This window comes from Electrophorus electricus, chromosome 21 (genome assembly GCF_041902795.1).
Source record: "Electrophorus electricus isolate QZ-2024a chromosome 21, ASM4190279v1, whole genome shotgun sequence".
Taxonomy (NCBI): domain Eukaryota; kingdom Metazoa; phylum Chordata; class Actinopteri; order Gymnotiformes; family Gymnotidae; genus Electrophorus; species Electrophorus electricus.
In genome coordinates, this window is record NC_137517.1 from 10,718,378 (window position 1) to 10,739,130 (window position 20,753).

General features: G+C 41.5%; 1 protein-coding gene across 4 annotated transcripts in view; it reads right to left on the reverse strand.

Annotated features, from left to right (window-relative positions):
- Positions 1–19,910: 19,910 nt before the first annotated feature.
- The window catches only part of ap3b1a (adaptor related protein complex 3 subunit beta 1a), a 90,011-nt gene continuing 89,168 nt past the window's right edge, over positions 19,911–20,753 (reverse strand). For 3 of the 4 annotated variants that reach the window (XM_035521494.2, XM_081704091.1, XM_081704092.1), the window contains one exon: positions 19,911–20,632. In XM_035521494.2, the coding sequence (XP_035377387.2) occupies positions 20,482–20,632 (151 nt within the window). In that variant the 3' untranslated portion in view covers positions 19,911–20,481. The remainder of the gene's footprint in view (positions 20,633–20,753) is intronic. The other variant, XM_027019316.3, reaches the window with a different exon arrangement.

Sequence of the window (20,753 nt, forward strand, 5' to 3'; positions counted from 1 at the left end):
TGGTCACATTAGCTAACACAAACTGCTCTTAATCATGCATCTCTAAGCGTGGGACGGGCGCCAAAGCGTCCACGCAAACAGCCCAGCATCCGCCAGCGAACCGCATTATTAACTGGTTTATTACTGGTGGATAAGCAGAAGCGAGCCGGCGTAGGAAGACTCCAGCCCCAGGCGGAGAGCTTTGGAAAGCCAGATTGCTCAGCGCCTTCGAGGAGGCCTCTGGCTCGGCTTCATGTTAGGGACTCAACACCAATTCTCCAAATTTGATTCGGCTACTTGAACGATGTTTATTTTAAATACAGTAGGAAGACAATTTTAATACTCATTTTATATGTAAGAGATGGATCCGTATAAAAGCCCGGCTGTTGAAAATGCTCAAGTGGATTAATTGAGTAATTTATGTGAGATCTAATTTGCTAGTAAGCTAGATAGTCTACAACCTACTACAATATGTCCCATAAATAATGTAAGGGAACAAACTAGAATGAGTCAAAGCAATTGCTTTCCTTTAGCCATTAAAGCGACATCTAAAGCCAAGATTTAAAATGAATTGTTGCGGCAAGTATTAGCTAATGTGAACTATTCAAATAACTGCAATGGTTCAAAAATGGGTTGATTACTCTTCCACCTGTTTATACGAACTGTTCCATATTTTAAATATGTATTTATTTAATACGTATTCATTAATTTTAGTATTCTTTGTAGTAGAGTCAGAGTGCTAGAGTACCCTGACACGGGATCTAGAGTTTCAGTGTGTGTGTGTGTGAGAGAGAGAGAGAGAGAGAGAGAGAGAGAGAGAGAGAGAGAGAGAGAGAGAGAGAGAGAGAGAGATAGAGAGAGAGAGAGAGAGAGAGAGAGAGAGAGAGAGATAGAGATAGAGAGAGAGAGAGAGAGAGAGAGGGTGATAGCGCTATTAAAGACCGATCAGATTATAGCAATTAAGTTGACATCACACTCCCGAGCGCTGTCCGCAAGTGCCCACCGTTTGTCTGGGAACCACCTCCTCTTAATTGCTTCCTAATTCCGCGTGTCAGCCCCGTGTTTCCTCCCTTATCCCGCCCAGTGGCCGCGTGTCTTACTGTTCTGAACACCTCGACATTACTCAGCGCAATGACACAAGGCAAATTGCGCTTAATAAATTAGCTTAATGGATCCAGCGATTGGATTGTGAGCGCAATGCTTCCTCTGGTTAGGCAAAACATTTATATCCCGCACTAAGAGTTTTCACGCGTCTCTTTGGATGCATGAGTGTATGTTAGGCTACATGCTTTAGTCTTCGTTAAAGACTTTAATTCAGGGTGAAGCTGTACACGCGGTAGTAAGCGGGTGAAGATAAACACAGCCTACTCAGTAAACATAGGACAGTTCCTACAAAATACATTTTATATTAAAACTGGGTAGCCTTTTTTATTTTGCTGAATGCGCGTATCATGTTGGCTTTTCTGAGATTACTATTCGTCTTGGGTGGCGACAATGCCCACGCGAAAGGGTAGCACGGGCGGCGACGCTTTCTTCCAACGGGAACATTTTTATAAAATCGGCTCGAGAGGAAAGTCACCGTCAAATGCCCTGACATGATCAAGTGGATCATTTCTAATGGGCGCGCGGCCACCTAATGGGAAATTCAGGTGAAAATGTCAAACAGCCGGAGCTCTAAACCGATGACACCCCACCTTTCTCTTTTACGGCCACGGCATGTTTGGTTGCGCAAAACAATCTCATCGGACATTATTGATGTTACAGATGTTGTAGTAATCAAATTATCGGTCTGTGAAGGGCCCCCCTCAGTCACCGACCAGCGGTGATGAATTACGGTAAAGGTCATCACGTGGCTCCTTTTTATTGGGGGTTTATACTGTAATGCTTGGGCGAGCGCCGGTGGAGATTCAGCAGACACGTGCTCTCTGTCCGGAAGTGGCTGCCGTGCTCTACAGGAGCATGAAGGACTTGAACGTGCTACTTCCTCAGCGTGTGGAAAGCGCGTGCGAAAGGGGGGGGGGGGGGGGTTCCATTTAAAACTCTTTATGTTAATCTTACGCACTCCTTACAAACTACTTCATATTTGCTGTAGAATGTCTTATCGCTATATGCAATGTAAAATGTAAAATTCTGTTTAAGTGGCATTCCAACTTAAGTTAGGCAAAGATTTAAAGTAGAATAATATTACTGCATTCATACCGCTGTAACATATTAAAGCGTTTTGCGTCTAATAATATAATGGAACTAATAACAATACAATCAATAATAAGCCTTTTATTAATCTACTTATATATATTATTTAGCTTATAAACACACTAAAAACACTTTATAAAGACAAGCGGTCACTGAGGGGCGTGTACGTTAACACAGGGTGGGTTAGGCACGAGCGTCAGTGTTTAATGCATTAATAACAGGCTTCGGACCTCTCATTACAGATTAAATTAAACCACCATAATTCTAAAATTTCATCAGACAGTCTTAAAAGGCCATAAGCAGTTATAGCTCACAGCTTTTAGGCAAAAATGTCCTGTGTGAATACATTACACGCTATTTGAATCCATTCAAAATCCATTATGATTACGAGCCACCGAAAACACTGGCCTAATATTTCGAAATGAACGCAGTAAAGATGACTTGATTCCACTTTCCTCGGGGAATATATAACATGTTATCAACAACCAATAAGCCTATAAGATCATAAAACCGTTACCTCTTGACTAGACAGAGAGAGAGAGTGACAGAGAGAGCGAGAGAGGGGGAATGAGTGAGTGATGAGCTAGAGAGAGAGAGAGAAAGAGAGTGAGAGAGACTGTGTGTGTGTGTGTGTGTGTGTGTGAGAGAGAGAGAGAGAGAGAGAGAGAGAGAGAGAGAGAGAGAGAGAGAGAGGAAGAAACTTCGCTGAGAATTCTTGCTTTCTCGCATGACGGATGTGTGATTTTGACAAGCTCATTACGGGGCTTTTAGTCATCTAGTTGAAGAATTTGAAATGATCAAGAGCGCTGTCATAACAATAAGAGGTCGTGTTGCTCGCGGAGACGCGCTTTTTCCGTTATGTTACGAGTAGATCTATTTCAGAACATACTACGGACGCTGAATTTGGACAGACACGTTAGGTCATAATGTCTGCTCATTTTCAAGTCACGTCGCTGCGTAAATGTGGTTTTCCTGACCTAATCGGATTAGCATTTTCCCACTACATTAACCTATTCATTACGTGTTCAGAACACAAACTATCCCACGTAGTTCCGTTATTCGGATTATAGACAACAGTGCTACCACAATTGAATAACCTTTTTTTTTTTTTTTTAATCATCTCCCCTTGGGGTACACTTGAAGTAGAACCCCTGCTGTCACCCACAACCACCCGTCATAAGATTAACGCTTATTACACCATATCTGAGCTCGTGCGTCCAGGCATCAGATGTCCCGCACTATCGTACCCTCATTTCGGTCTCAGCCAGTGTGTGCATGCGGCCTGCGGGCCACCGGGGTCTGGCGCTGACACGCGGGGTTATTTGCTGTCACTTCGCACACATTAATCCCGCCACAATTAGGTGTCAGATCGCGGTGTTCTCTGTTTGATGATAGCCTTGGGCGCCGCTGCTCTCGAGCTCTAATCAGGAGAGTAAACTCGTGCTATATTTCAATTTGGAGAGGCGCTCTTCCGCTCAGAGAGCCCCGGCAAGACGATAAATAAAGCGCCTATTTACTCCACCGTCACACAGAGACACCCAAATGCACTTACCACCAGCCCCTCTAATCATAGCCCGCATTCACCACCCGCCATAAATCAGGGCTTTTCAAATACGGAGATTAGTGAAGCTATTTACACACACACACACACACACACACACACACACACACACACACACACACACACACGCGCGCGCATCCATATCACTCCAAATACCCAACACAGAGAAACACTAACAATGTGTGGAGAACAGGCATATAGGATATTCTAAAAGAGATCGGATAGAAAATTTGTATATTGACAAGGTACATACTAACATTGTTCTGCCTCCAAAAAGTTACATTTTCTCGCCATTATCGCCGATATTGTCAATAAAATCAACTTCCAAATCTTTATTAGTTTAAAGTAATTTAGCCTTGAGGATACAGTGTTGATACACGGTCCTGTGGGGACTTTCCACTCTTAACGCGGATTATGGATCTCTATTATTCACTAATCTGGAATTAGACATGCGACATGAGACTGTCCAAATAGCCCCAAACAGCGCCATTGAGATGCTAAGCAGCGTCGCGTGAGTGTTAATTGGGTAAATGTAGTCCATTTGTGTAATCCCCGACTTTCCCTACAGATCCCACATCGGTCTAACGCTCTAAACGGAGTGGATTTGCGTGAAGTGCCGCCCATAATCTCTATTCAAATAGCTCCATATGACAAACCGCTCACGAGTCGGCGCAATTAGAGCGCAGTCACTCTCTATTTGAGTCCTTCAGTCGGGATCCGCCAGGGAGCGCGAGCCAAACAAAGGAACGCTTTAAATCGTTTTATTTCAGACGGCATCAATCGGCCCACGAGCTGCCTCTCACTCTATTAAATCTCACGCGGGATCTATAGGGATTACATGTTGGAAGAGGAGGGAGGCAGGCGGGTGAAAAATGTCCCCTTTCTTAACAAAAGTGGCCCGATCAGACGCGCGATAAATTAGATGCGCATTTAAATTTGAGCTGCGTCCGCCGCCTGCGGCACCGCGAGAGTACCTGCCCGCTTAGCCTGAGGGTTAATTAATTGGGGTTGAACGAGCGGCGAGGAGGTGCCGCGCGCCTGATACTCGGCATCTGCGGAGTTGTTTTTTTTTTTTTTCTTCTTCTTCTTTTTCTAGAGAAAGTCCATTCAGCGGGGCGCGCGCGGGGGAGGATTCTAAATGGGAAATTAGCATTCTGATGAGAGCGCGTGGGGGCCTCTTGTGCCCCTGAGAGTGAAAGGAAAAGGGAGGGCGGCATTAATGACACTGCGCGCATTCCCGTGACATAATTTTAACCGGCCGTCCTCCCGTCCCCAGCCCAAACCGTGCTAAAAAGACCCCGCTATAGAGCATCAGTCCCCGGGGACCGTATGCCCTCGCTTCCTAGGCCCTAAAGAGCGTCAATACAAATAGCCAATTTGTAATACATATTGCGAGGAAGAGGCCGATCTGGCGCTGGGCGCAGTTTTTAAACTGGTCCGGCAGTGGGATCTCATCACGAGCGCTCCTCATGCTGTTCCGCTAGATTTACCTATCAGCGCCGCCCGCTATTCGCACCTGCCCGCGCACTCAGTTTTAATTTTCTTTTTTTGACAATTCCGACTAAGAATAACAGAATTGTTCTGACGTTAAAGAGACAAATCAGACATTTGCCAGGTTTCTTTTCGACAAAGTCACCAAGCCTTTATCCAGTCACCTAGGGCTTGCTCCACATCTATCTATCTATCTATCTATCTATCTATCTATCTATCTATCTATCTATCTATCTATCTATCTATCTATCTATCTATCTATCTATCTATCTATCTATCTATCTATCTATCTATCTATGGGTAAAAGCAATTTTGCAAATGACTCATCACAGCTAAAACAACTACTTAACTGACAGTGTGATGTTCTCTATAATATTTTGGCATTATCATAACCTAATTTTCCGTGTTACTAAGGCAGGGGAAGTCTTTTTGCATGTTTAAATGTATCTGAAATATGAGGTATTCAGAGTGAGCATTACATTCTACAGAGTAACCACTCAACATCCTGAAATTCATACCCGCTGTGCTGATTATAGCCTTTTGCTTCTTCTCTTACATCTCTCTCATTCTCTTATATATCACCACTCCACGAACTCTTGGGTTCTGTCTTATATAGCTTATAGCTATATAGGTATGCCTTATATAGCCTATAGCCTTATATAGCCTATAGCTATAACTGGCAGAACATTTAGAGTCAGTTGCTACAAAATTTGCAATCTGCAAGTTTTGTGCACACTACTGTACCCAGAAGTCAGTCGGCTGACACGTTTTTCAGAGAATGGACCAAGGGCTTTTATCAGCTGAGAAAAGTGCCAAAGTGCACTGTGCTTGCACAGCTGATGAAGGCCCTCTGTCCAAAACATCCTGTTTTTTTTGGCAGTCTTGTGTACTTCACCACAGTGTTTTTACTACAGTACACTGTAGTCCCTTACCTGGGATCTTTGATATATATATATATATATATATATATATATATATATATATATATATATATATATATATATATATATATATATATATATATATATATATATATATATATATATATTCAGAATTGTAGTAAAGTACACAGAGGTTCCAGAGAAACAAACACTTTGCTTGCAGAAGCACTTTGCTTGCATATCTGATGAAGGACCTCGATCCGAAACGTTGTTTCTCTGATATATATATATATCAGAAGAAAGACTGCAGTGTACTGCAGTAAGAGATGTAGACATTTCAAAATTGTAGCGAAGTGCACAAGGTTTCCAGAGGAACAGGACGTTTCGGACAGAGGTTCTTCATCAGCTGTACCAGCAAAGTGTTTGCATGATTTTATGTGTTGTTCTTTTGAAAATGTTTACTTGCACACAGCTGATTAAGGACCTCTGTCTGAAAAGTCTTGTTTCTATGTTTTTTCTGGAAATCTTGTGCGCTATATTGCAATTTCTTTGACATTTTTTAACATTTCTGTACGCCTGCCTTACAGCTGCACTCTATAGACATCATCCAAAAGGCTAATCGTCCTCGCGCAGACCTACTCTCCTACTTGATTTATGTGGTGACAACGGCATCCTAATTGTTTATGAAAGAAGTCTTAATGCAAAAAGCCAGACAGACCGTCAAAGCGCAGATGAGAATTTTCTGGTGGAAGAGTGCTTTCGCTTCCGAAGGGGAAGGCGAACTGAAGAGCAGAAATTAAGAGGGTGAGAGACTGAGAGAGCTCCCTTCCTGCCCGTTGAGATGGAAATGTAGGTCTTTGTTAGCTTCAGCGTGGAGAGCTGCATGCTGTTTAATGTGACGCACGGCCGCTTGTGTGAGGCTTTTGTGCGTCTAATGCCGCCGCGGCCGCACTTCGGCCGGAGCTTTACGCCGACAAATTACCGCTGAATAGACGAGTTAAGCACATTACACAAACCCACTCTCGCACTCTCGCCCTTCAGTTTATTAATCCATATTAACTCACTCTTATTCTGTCCTTGTCTGTCCCGCATCTCACGCCAGCGCGCGCACTCACGCGCACGCACGCACCCAAACACACAGGCCTATATATATTGGTTTGTTTACTTTGAATTATCCAGCTAGCTTTTCTCCCCTTTTTTCGCAGTGCTGGTAATTAACACACTGGGTGGAGGAGCGCTGTAGGGGAGAGAGGCTAACGCACTGAGCGGTGTTTTATGGCGCTAATACAGCCACTTCAGCCCTTTCACAGTGCAATCAGTGCTAATTAAGACACTGCAGAGCCTACACTGAGCGTCTACCATTACAGCGCTTTCTGTGGCGCAACCACACACGCTGTGTGTGTGTGTGTTCAGAAAACACCTGCCAAAAGGGCACTTAAGCCCTTGTATTGAACCATGACGATGAAGGATGTCAATCTTAAATGGAAGTTTAATATGAAAGGAAAACACCCTTAATAACACATTCTATCGAACCCATTATTGTGCAATTACACAGCATACTCCAGTAATTGAGCAGAATAATATCGTGCTTTTAGTAGTTGATCATCCATCTCTACATGGGATAATCATTTGGATGCATTAAAAAGTAATAATTCATAGTGCAATACTTATGTCACGTGTGCAAGAGACCACGATTGAAAAGAATAATGGCACGGCCAAACTGTGAAGAGTAGGAAGTAAACTTGGACTATATTCCAGCAGGTAGTATGCTATTCTCATTTGACCCAAGGACATGGGGATGAAGCGCCCCTTCCAGCTTACACGTGGCCCAGATGGACTTTGTGGGTGGTAGGATTTGTAATTGCATGTTATAGTGACTGATTTTCCATCACCATAGAGAGTGGGGGGAGGGGCCTGTATTGTTGCATATTTATGAGCAGCGCATGTTCATGCTGACTGAAGAAGACTAGCGGTGTAACTTCCAACAGGGTAACATGTCAGGCCTCCGACTGGCAGCCTGGCACCTCCTGCCTGATCCCACAGCTGTGTCACTCCAGGGGAATTAGCACACCTCTGATTCACTCTGTAGTGCCGCCATCCCTTTGAGTCTCTTTCTTCCTCAGAAAGAACCTGGCTTGGTTTTAGGGTTTGGCAGGAGCTTTCCAGATTCTGGTACCATTGGGAGATTGTATAGTCTTGTGTAGCTCTGAGGAATGCAAACACAATCACATGAGGACCACTGTTGATGGACATCATAGCATTTCAGTGCCTGCCCAGAGAAAGTCACACCTAAGGACACATGTAACAGAATCTCCCCCAGAAATATGGGCTATTTATAAAAGCTTATTATAACAGTTTATAATGATGCTAAACTATACTTAGTTATACTATAATACTATATTATACTATAAACTATACTCACCTAAACTTGGTTGTATCCCCCTTTTTTTACCCAAGACCGGCAATTTGTAAACCCCTCATACACGTTCTGCATATGTGCCCCAGAGTACCTAAAATTAAAGCAATTACTTTACAATTACAACAGCATGCATGCAAAGCTTCTGCCAGTGGTTGATGCTTGATTAATACTAAGATACTTGGTTGATACTAAAAAGTTAGAGGTGTGGCAGTGGTTTGTGTATCAGTAAAAATAATTGTCCCAATCATGACAATTTTGGTGTTTTCATAAATCAAGAATATCAGGAACAAGTATGTTAAGTATGTTAACAGTGTGCTGTAGTGTGGTAATATTGTTGTTAAGTAATGAGACATCTGTTGTTCTTTAGCAATAACATCAATGCAGCCTTGCTGGGTGATACATGCTTTCCTTTAAACTCAGTACATCCAGAATTCAGTATTAAGCTATTGATTTTATTTCCTGATTGCTGGGCAGTAAACCTCAGGCACTGAAGAGACAACTTGTATTTTTGTAGGTAAAACCTGTAATCAGGCTTTAATTATGAACATAAATACCTGTTGTCTTCAACTGGCATGTGACACAAATTGGTCCAAACATAAAAAAGCAGGCAAGCTTCCCCTGGAGGTGGAGGTCAGTCTACGCTTGTGCTGAGGTCAGACTGACCTCCACCTCCAGGGGAAGCTTGCCTGCTTGTTATGTTTGGACCAATTTTTGTCACATACCAGTTAGTACTGGGCTCAGTCTAGGCTTGGTGATGGGGTCAGTCTAAGCTTGGTGATGGGGTCAATCTAGGCTTGGTGCTGGTGTCAGTCTGGGCTTGGTGCTGGGGTGAGTCTAGGCTTGGTGCTGAGGTAATGATTGTATCCCACTATGTCATGACTGCGGTTTCTGTTCTTTTATTAATCATGTCCACCTCCACAAACATGTTTGGTAAGATGCAGATTGACCTGGGTCAGCATCTGAACTACAGGGTTATCACCGTTCTGCATGTGTAACAAGTGATTTATCCAGGATGCTGTGTAAATCCATTCAGTGGTCTGATCACCTAGTCTGACTTTTCTGCATTAACATTGCTGTAATAGACTCTTGATGACAGCAGAATGCAGTGCTTCAATATTTAGGGCAGTGTGTTATTGTTCTTCTTTCTCTCTCTCTCTCTCTCTCTCTCTCTCTCTCTCTCTCTCTCTCTCTCTCACACACACACACACACACACACACACACACACACACACACACACACACACTTGAGGGAGTTCACTGGGGACAAAGTGGTAACAGAGTGGCCGTATACATCTGTTCTGCTTCTCTTTTAAGCTTCAATCACATTATAAGGGCATCTTTTGGATGTTGGAGATCCACTGACCAGGTCCATTTTACCTCTGCTTGGATAATCCCTCCTTGGCCTGACACCAGCTCAGGCTGCAGCATGGTGTATTTCTGATCACAGAGGTGTCTCATGCAATTTCCCCCCACACAACTGAAACCCTGCGCAATGTGATCTTTAAGAGCCCGGCTGCTAGCTCCAGACCCATAGTCCTACCTGCAGTACCAGGGAGACATAGGGCACAGGATCTCTCTCTCTCTCTCTCTCTCTCTCTCTCTCTCTCTCTCTCTCTATTAATCGATGCATTCAACCTCCCCCCCCCCCAATCTGTTGTGTTACAACTGGTAAAATAATTTACCCATAACATATCTAGAAGCATTTCATTTTTTTCTGCAATGTAGTGAAATTCCCTTCCATGTAGTTGAAACATGTGGGGTGATCTGCCCACACCACTCTACAGTTGAGTTTTTGTCTAAAACACCCCTGAATCAGCTCAAATACTGATCTATAATACAGCAGTGTTAGAGCAGACAGAACAATAAACTGTGCAGTGCTCCAGTTCTCCATGTTTGTATCTGGGCTAGTCTGGACTAGTCTGCATTACTGACATTCACTCTGTTTTCTGTCAGACAGGAATGTTTGGCCTGGATAATGCATTAATTATAATGATAATTTAAAAATAATGCATTAATGCAATGATATTAAATATTTACACATATTTTGTCTAATGTCCCCCATATGAAAGAGATTAATAAAGAATAAAGAACTGCTTGGTTATTACCTATATAGTTTCCTGTTTTAATGCAATAATTAGCAATCATTCATTCTGTGAGTAATTATCACTCAGTGAAAGCAGACTTGTTTTTCTCTAATGAAAACTATGCCAGCCATTTCCACTGTGCTGTGCCATGCAAATGCAACCACAGAACCTCATCTCTGCACATTCACCATAAAGCTGCATGACAATGTTGTACTACAATCAATTTATGACATTTCAAACATTTATAACTATGGTGGATCACATTACAATAAGGATGTATATAGGCAAGAAATATGGCCTAGATCAGTACCAAGACATGGCGGAGTAACCGATGTATGATGAACATTGCTGTATTGGTCATCCAGTGCTTATTGTGTGCTAACGTCAACCATGTTAGCAGCCTGGCAGTTTTCTACCTGGTGAACCCACTACTGTTGAGCAGTTAGCCTCTGTTCAGGAGATTTCCAGACTACAGTACCAAAGTAACAGCCCTGCTTCGATGCCTTATGGTGACAGTCAGGCTCACTGTCTGAGAGCCCTACTGGGAAGTGTGATACGGATGGCTGCCTTGCTCAGAGTCAGTTCTGGGGCGGTTACTCTCAACCGGGGCGATGAACCTCGATCCCGCTCGACATACAGTCTCCCTTAAAACCACCACAGTTTAGTAGTGTTCTTATGAAGTCCTGACAGGTAATCCTTCATGCAGAATGTATACAGCTGTGAGAGGGGAAGAGCACATACACACACTCTACTTATAGATGCAAGGGAGCGACAGTAGACATGCACGCCAAACATATCTACTTAGAGAGGAGAGTAGGGGTGCCTAATACCCCATGGATTTTGTGTATGTGTATGTTAGTGGGAATTAATTAAACTTTAGGAGATTTTATATTTCTGTAGCATTAAGAGGCCATTATCAATCAATTGCTCTGATTTAATGAGAACCCAATGTAGCATTATACATTTGTATCTGGCCCAAAGTGTCTGGCCTTGGTTTCGTTGCTTTGCTATTAATGAATATGTGATTTAAAAAAAGAAAAGGAAAATAGTGTGTGTGTGTGTGTGTGTGTGTGTGTAAAAATAATTAAGTCTTTAGTGTAATTGTCTGATATGAATAGCTTTGTACTGTTTGTGTTTTAAACCTATCATGGCCAAGGTTTTAAATATTCTAACAAGCATTTAACCATATAAGATAATAAAATAAATTTGTAAATTCTTAGAGTATGATGTATGTGGTGAACTGGGTTATTCCATTAAAGGCTTGATCACACCAGCCCAATATTGGCTAAGCAAATATAAACACAGTAGTGTAGGCTTCAGAAAGTTAAAAACAAACAAACAACTGTAAGCCAAAAAGAACCTAAAAGAACATTCCAGAGACTTCTCAACAACTATACATGAGCATATGAACCCAGTGCTGGTTGGAACACAGAGCCAACAAAACTGTGCCTTGGACGTAATAGCCATAATTTCACAGGCCACGTCAGTGAAAATGCAGGACATGGTTTAGCTGGATACCCATGTGAGGGAGCTGCCCGCGCCAGTCTGGCCAAAAACATATAGTTCCCAACCACAAGGAGGCGCAGCGGTGAGGTCTGGAACAGCAAACAGAAGTGACTGGAAACAGAATAAACAACTAACGAAGGTCAAATCAAGCACTGCCGGCAAATCTGCCATTTTTCCATCAGAGTTTGATGGGAAGTGCCAGTGGAAAAATCACTTTCCTCCTCAGTGTAATGGGCTCGGGCTGTAGAGGCCGGAGAGACGCGTGTCCATGTGCGTCTGTGATTCATTCACCAGCCAAGAAACATACAAGAGAGTAAAAGAGTCAAAGAGACAGAGAGAGAGAGAGAGAGAGAGAGAGAGAGAGAGAGAGAGAGAGAGAGAGAGAGAGAGAGAGTGAGGAAATCAGAAAGAATGAATTTGTCTTTGGTCAGTAATAAGAGGCTGATTGAACACTTCAGAAGGAGAACATGCTATCATTTCAGCTTCTCCCCTTATGGACCACCAAAAAAAAAAAAAATCTAATTACAGTAAAAGAGACATAAAATAGCTTTGAAGCCTCCATTTATGTCTAATCATGTCAATTACTGCAGAAACTAGCCCACATAGCTGATAGCAGGCTGTGACTGGAGAGAGGGAGGAACAGAGAGAGAGAGAAAGACAGAAAGCGAGAGAGAGTTTTTGTGAATGGGTTACACTCACCAACAATAAAACCTCTATTACTGTGGATTTGGGTTTGGTTTCCCCTGTGTCCTCTATCAGTAAGGTATTACTATATCAGATGAAGGTTGCAGATCTTTCAAAACTGATCCACTAAGTATCTCTTACCCTGTCTGTAAAACCAGTGCTTGAATTGGGAAAAAAGAGGGCAGGTACTCCCCTTATTCACGTTAGACGATATCAGCTTTCAGGGGTGTCAGTTGCCTGGTATTACATTATGAATTTCTACAGTGAATAAAATATACTAGGAGATATCACTGACGTTCACAACATACATTTATTTAATCAAAATGACAACCATTTGCCAAACTATTAATTTTATCTTATATAATAACATAGAATAATAATGTAATATTTACGTGATTCAAAATATGTTGTGTGTGTGTTCACACAAAAATACAACATTTGATCCTATGACCATTCAGTGGGCCATTCATCTTTACTGCTGTTATTGATATCGTTGTAGTTAGTTGCGGTAGCTTCAGATTTTGGCGCTGATGCTATATCACCAGGCTCCTTGCTGCTGGAGCTGAACCTAACGTTACCGTCCTGTGTTTAGTTCTGATTTTGGTTGAAGCTCTGTTATGTCATTATCTGATTCACTCATTTCTCTTTGTGCCCTTTTGGAACCAGATCAACATCGTTATTTAACATTATTTAACATTAACATTACTTAGACTAGCATTAGGGTTAGTTTACTTGTATTGTCTGAGTATTCTCACCTATACTAGCTGTATGGGTACATCTTCAATGGCTTACTCTAAAATAACGTATTCAGTTGAAAATCCTCCTACTCACATAGCCTTAAATAACCTCGCTCCTTCATACCTGTTTGATCTTCTCCTTCTTTACACACCTACTCACACCATAAGATCTTCCTCAGCTGGCCTGCTTACTGCTCCTTCCTCCAGCCTATACGCCGATGGTAATCGTGCTTTTCTAGATGTGCTCCTCGACTCTGGAACTCTTCCCCCTCTGGTCCAACAGTCTGCCACTCTTTCTCTATTCAAATCTAACCGTAAAATGTCTCTTTCCCCTGCCTATAATACTTCTCAAACCTAAACTCCTCTTTCATCAGCTCGTCCCCATGTCCTGTATGTGCTGTCTGTAAATATTCTGTATACTGGACATGTTGTTTTATTTGTCAATCAATGTCTTTTGTTTTGTTCTGACTATTGTAAGCTTCTTTGGGTCATTGAAAAGCACTATATAAATACAATATATTATTTATATTATTATTATTAGTTGTACCAGACTTGTAGAGAACGAGAACAGGTGAGCGTCACGTAGTGCCCCCTGGGTAATGCAGTTTATATAGGGTCATTTTGAATCGCCAAAAAGTGATATGGAGAGGGGAGAAAAAAATTAGACTATACACTCTGTTGCTGCAGAACACATTGTTACTGTGTCTCCTTTCCCACTCATACATACTCCAGCAGAATCGTGTACTAACACCATGTGATAATGTATCTTATAATTCCAAAAGCTGCATAAGTTCGTTGGATCTGCTCAAGAAATAACTGAATCTGAAATGCACTGTTTAATTTCGTTTCTATAGGCCTATTAATCAGCGGCCAATCCCTGTGTTGTAATATGGGCTAATTCTTGTATTTCACTTTGTTGGGGAACACTGGCAATATCCAGTCACCAGTCCGCAACTGTGAAACCACAACTACTTTATAAGCTTCAACACACTTGAACACTTAACAGAAAAAAACACGATATGTAGGCGTAGTTTCTGTCTCTCTGAGTTCACATCGGAAAATCAGTTTTCTCCTGCAGGCAGACTCAACACATTTATCCTTTATTCGAGCAGCGCTTTTATGGCTTTCAGCTGTCGCGGAGTACTTAGTGTATTTCATCGGCGAGAAAGCCCCAGCAGTGCAGCTCAAGGCAACGGCGGCCGCGGCGTTATTAGAGGAGTTGGATGTAATTCAGCTGATCAGCGCTGCACTTAAGAAGCCGCGCCGCCGCTGTCCCAAAGAGCGCATGAAAGCCACGCCGACAGATTTATGGAGCACTAGTGCAGTGGCGTTCAGAGAAGAAAAGAAAGGAGCAAATAAATACATACAAACCAGCTTAAAATGGGAGAGACAATAAACAGGCAATGTAAGCAGTGAATATTGGCTAAAATATATTATGAAATGGAAAACATTTTAATAAAATAAACCGAAACACGCACAACAGATGTGCCTGTCATTAGCATACATATCCGATGCGTCTTATGAACCGTTAGGCTTAATTCATTTATTGACATGTTTTAGTTAACAGCCTACGTCCAATCTTCACTGTAGGTTGAATTTCATTAGTCTAACGTGCACATTAGCATCTTATCATTGAGAGTATTTTTAGCTTGTGACCGCGCTCTCTGGTCCTTCCGCCTGAGTGAGAGTCCGTATGAATCATCTCACCGACCCACCAGGTTCATCTTCGCAGACGATTCCACACTCCAGGTGGACTCATTTTACACTCTACTGTTCTAATCATCTAGACTAATTAGCAGCTATAGTCAGTGAACGTTTAACACGAACTTCATAACCCAAACAACAAGAATGCTGTTGCTTATAGAATAACATATAATAAACATAACGCTGCATGTATGATTGTGCTATTAAGAACATTTCACTGTGTCAAAGTCAATGTCTATATTCAAAGAGCAATGTGATGTGCTGGTTCCTACATAGCATGCCAGACTCCAAGGAACTATCTGGAACCTTCCCAGAGAATCATTCTTCACCATCAGACTGTGCTGTCTGTTCCAAAACAATACTTGAAAACAGACAAAAACCATCCTGTCTGAATCACATGCAGTCACTATTATGGCTGGTACATATTTACAACAAAGGAGTGTTTCAAATCATATTCATGTGGGCTCATATTTCCTCTGCCTTAAATCCTGTGTCTTTTCCCACAAGGCAGAAGGTGATGTTGCCCTCAAGGTGCTACCCACCTTCCTCCACAGGAATGACTCAAAGATCAAACAAGAAGAAAAAGAAAATAAAGAAGAGGAAAAAGAAGAAAAGAAAAACAATTTTGCCAAGAAGTCATTCATTGATTTGCAGCCAGTGAGAGCATGTAGATGTAAATATGATCTGGAACAAAGGAGGTTGGTACAGGTCTACAGTTTGGTAAAAATCACTTTTTAGATGGATTCCTTTGAGGTGTCATTCCACACTGACTTTAAGTTACTGTATATATGCTGTATATGTCCCAAACATACATATATGGGGTCTCATGACATTTTGTGAAATCTGTTGTTTTCAAGACACTCAGGAAGGTTCACGGTGCTATGGTACATCTTATATAATATCAACATTTTATTAAGCATTTATTTTAGCTCTAATATTGGCAATGTGCAATTTATAATGAATACTTTTTAATGTAATCTATGTACAAATATCATGTTAACTGCAGAACAAATAATGAAAACCTTATAACATTTAGAAATCACTTTGCAATTTGTTTTCAAAATCCCCATATGAAATTACATATTAAATATTATGCAAAGGTTTATCTGATGACACTAAAGTACATGACTACAAAATGAGATATAGAGTCACTAAACTAGGTATAGACCATCCAATACAATTAAGTTAAATTAGATTGAAATATCCCTATTGGCCCAGCTTCCCAGACCCATAATAAAGTATATGCATGGACTAAAAACATGTTCTAATGATGATTCGCCATTGTTACAACAGTGTATTCCGAGACTAGACCTCATTCATTTCTAGCAAACTGTCCCACCAAGATGACATTTCTAATATTCCCTGAAACACTTTAAGAGCTATATAAGAAAAACTTTCCAACAACAATGGGTTAAGTTATCCTCTGCATTAACAATAAATCTGAAGGTTACAATGGGCTAGAAGTTGAAAAATACTATTTCTGTGTCATAACATTAAGACCATTGTTATTTTAGCTATGTTTCTTAAACAATAACAAATTTGAAGAGATGTTACTAATATGGGGTTCAAATTAAAAACTACAATGTCCTGTTTCTTGTCACTTTTGGTTGCATAAAAAAACCATCAAGGTCTGGGCAGTCTTATTCTGAGCAGATGTACAACCTCACATAAGTACTCCTGTTTTACCACAGTTTAGAAAAAGCAAAGTTCTGGTCATCCACTGAGTTCATATTAATGTGGGGAACCGAGTTACTGAATGTAGCCAAATCGATAACTATGTGTGAAAACTGAAAACCAACTTTAAGTTTGTGAGTGACATGCCTAAGAGGCTGTTCTATAAAAATTATATAACAATGAGCCTAAAGCAGCACCTTGTGGGACACCATTCTGCACTATTATAGGGTCTGAAAACTCACCATTCTCACTAATAAATTAAAATAGTCTGTTGAGAACTATTGGTCAGAGCTGATCATGTGCTGTGCTGCTATTCAAATTTAGATTGAAATACTGTGTGTGTGTTATTTCTACTGAAAAAGAAGCAGGGTTGTGGAACATCTTTTCCAAAATCGCATGCAGCAGATGGTCCAGATCATTTGTTTGTATTGGTACTGTATTAACCAAGTACCCAGAATCATTAGAGTTTAAATCACCAACAAAAAAAATGTATATATTCATATACTTTGTTTATCATTTAAAAATTTCTACATGCTTACTCGACTATCCTGCCAATTTTATGTATTCTGCTATTTAGTTTCATTAATTATATAGCTGTACTTTCTATTCTTTATATTTACCAAATGTATTTCATTCTTAAATATTATATAAACAATTTATTTTAAATATAATTATTTTATATTTTTAAATAAGTTGATCTTACAACACATAAAACATTACTCCAATAAAGAATGCAATTTGGCATATAAATACGTATAACACCACCAATAACCTTTCAGAGCATTAATGTCCGCAACCCAAGAATAAGGTTAATACATTACCTGTTGCTAAACGTATTGAAGCGGCCTTCGGGTGAGTGGAACATCCCATCTTACTGGGCTCATTACTTAGCCTGACAGTGGGTGGTCCAATCAACTCTGCAATACTTTGGGCCCGACCGATAAAACTTGACGATAACCACGCAAACTGTGCGACTCGGTAATTAATTATTTTAATGCCTGTGGTGAAACTTAATAGTGCAGCAAACGTATACATGCCCTCAGTCTTTATTTGTTTACAGTTTATTCCTCCGCAGCATTTGACAAATTTAACAGGACGTCGCCAAAAAAAAAAGGAAAAAAAAAAAAAAAAAAAAAACCTACGTAAAAAAAAATAAAAAAATCATCAGCCATACTATGTGCTGTCTGGGCGTATCAACGTACGTTATCATAATGATTAAAAACTGGTTTAATATCTGTATCATCTTTTTATCTATTGGATAGATGTCAAAGAATATAACTTGGTAGAAATGTTTTTCACCCAAAATGTCACTTACGGACCTTTGGTTCCAAACACTTGAACTGTATTTGGAACGTTTGCCATCATGTTAATTCCAAACAAATAAAAAATGTGCCATTTAAATAAATATTTCAATTAACTAAATGGGGGTGTCCAGAATATAGTTGATAACGTACATGTGACCACACCTTACTGTCGACTTGGTTCAGGCGGTATTGTTGCGTAGTGACGTTCTATTATGACACGCCAACGTCATAGGAGGACAATCTGTTATCACCCTTCATCACGCAAACGGTCAAATACGCCACATTTGTGAAAGAGGAAAAGTTTTAGCGCTGCAGTATTTGGTCATAGGTTTTATGAATTTGGCCTAGTGTGTTCTGAAATACTGGTTTACAGAAATTACATTGAGTTATATTTAACACACATTTTTAGTGTGTACGCACACAATCTTGGTGATTATCTATTAGTATTTTCTTTACGATATGGCCAAGCCACCTTTGGCCAGTAACGAACCTAATTAACCGCCTGACTTTACAGCACTGACGGCTAGCACATGCAGTTGCCATGGCGACAGTGTCACAATAGCGCGATCAAAACACCTGCGGCGTTGCGAGGCTTAATTGGCATCTTGATGTTTACACAGACACGATCAGAGTCAGTCCACGCAGTGGTAGGGTTTAAAAATAATTACCCAGTCAACATTCTAATAGTTTTTGTAGTTTGGAATTAGACAAATACACACGTGCTTTGATCATAACAGGACAAGGCTGTTTTCTGAGAGAGCAGCTAAACGGCTCATACTAGACAAAACGTCAAGGTGATGGGAAAGGGACGTCAGCACATGCTCTTGGAACCTCATCCCTTCGACACGTTTGTGTGCGCTCGGGGTCCACAGCTTGGTGCTGTTCTTTTCCTTCTCGTTAGGCCCTTTAACTATTGCAACCGTACAGGAAAAAGGCCGGAGCTCAGTTCAGTCTCCCGATAAACAGGGGGCGACCCCAGAACATTCCGCAAGGAGCTGTTGGTCCGGCAGCGTGCGTCCATGTCCTAACGGCACAGCGGCGCCGTTCCAGCCTACCGTTGTAATGATGAAGAGAAGCGCCTTCTGCCTCTCGCATTCGCTCTCAAAAATGTCAACAGGAAGCCTGTTTGATCACAGAGTGACTGGCTTATTGAATGACGGCTGCAGTCGAGAAGAATGTGGGTCATAAGACCCAGCAAAGGCCAGTAGAACAGCATTGCACTCCCACCCCTGCATTCTATAAACCACTTAACTACATTTATACAAGCGCTGAATGAGGCAGACATGGCTGACCATGATGGAGACTTGTGTTTTGGGTGGATGGGTGACTAGTCTATTGAGAGTAAGGCGGTGTGTGGTCCCTCAGCACATGACTACCAGCTTCAGGACCTGCAGACAGCCACATTCTTAATGATCTGTGGTGATAATCTGTATGCACTCCAAACAGAGCAGAGGGTGGTGGTGGGCTTTGATTAATGTGGCACAATGCCATTTAAAATAAATAAATAATAAAAATGTCCAAGGATGTAAAATTCGTAATAGAATTACTCCTGCAACCAGTTTTACATCAGGTGCGCTCCATTTGGGGGACCTGACCCCCTCAAACAGACCACTACAAATTTGAAAATGAATTTGAAAATGATTATTAATAATAATAATAAAATCCAACCAAGCAATCAATGAACCAACCAATCACAGTGAGATGTATGTTTTTTTTTCTCCCCAACATTTTTCATTTATTCTGTTTATAAGAATGCACATCTGAGATTCCATTTGGGCACTTGTGTTTTGAAACATACAGCTGAGCAAGGCACTTCACATACAGTCTTGGCTGGAACTTACAAAAAGCAAAGCTAGTATAGGAATGGAATAACTGTAATTCAGAACAGGCTCACAGAAAACACAGATTCCTAAAGGAGCTTGGGACCAGTGGGACACGTGTGTTTAGCTTCCCTGGCCTCCGTCTTCATCAGCACCACAGTAAATGGCTCTCCCCTACCCCCAGTGGCAGTGTGAGGTACTGCACCGCAGGTAGGCGATGGTTCTTATTGAAGGGAATCTTACTGAAGAAGATTTCTCTCATACGCCGGTGGGCGTAGTGTTTCAGCATTTATGTGCAGGCCCTATGTGCCTGCATGTGTGCTGTGTATGCTGTGTGAGTCCTTCCTTTAGGAGGACTGTGTAAAATAGGTATTCTGTCTGGAGGGAGCATTGTGTCTAGTGGGAGATGTGCAAGGAGCTCAGTATGCAGGCAGAGGACGGCGTCTAGGGGGCGCTCAGCACTGTCTGGAGCTCACGGAGCAGCATGGAGCCAATGATGGTCTTCTCCGTGTTGACCGTGAGTTGAGCTCCAGAGTCCTTCTGCACCACACACACCAGCACCAGGGCTCCTGAGCTCACCAGTTTGGCTGCAAACCTACACACACACACACACACACACACACACACACACACACACACACACACACACACACACACACACACACACACACACACACACACAGAGAGAGAACATCAAAATACACTTTAAAATGACA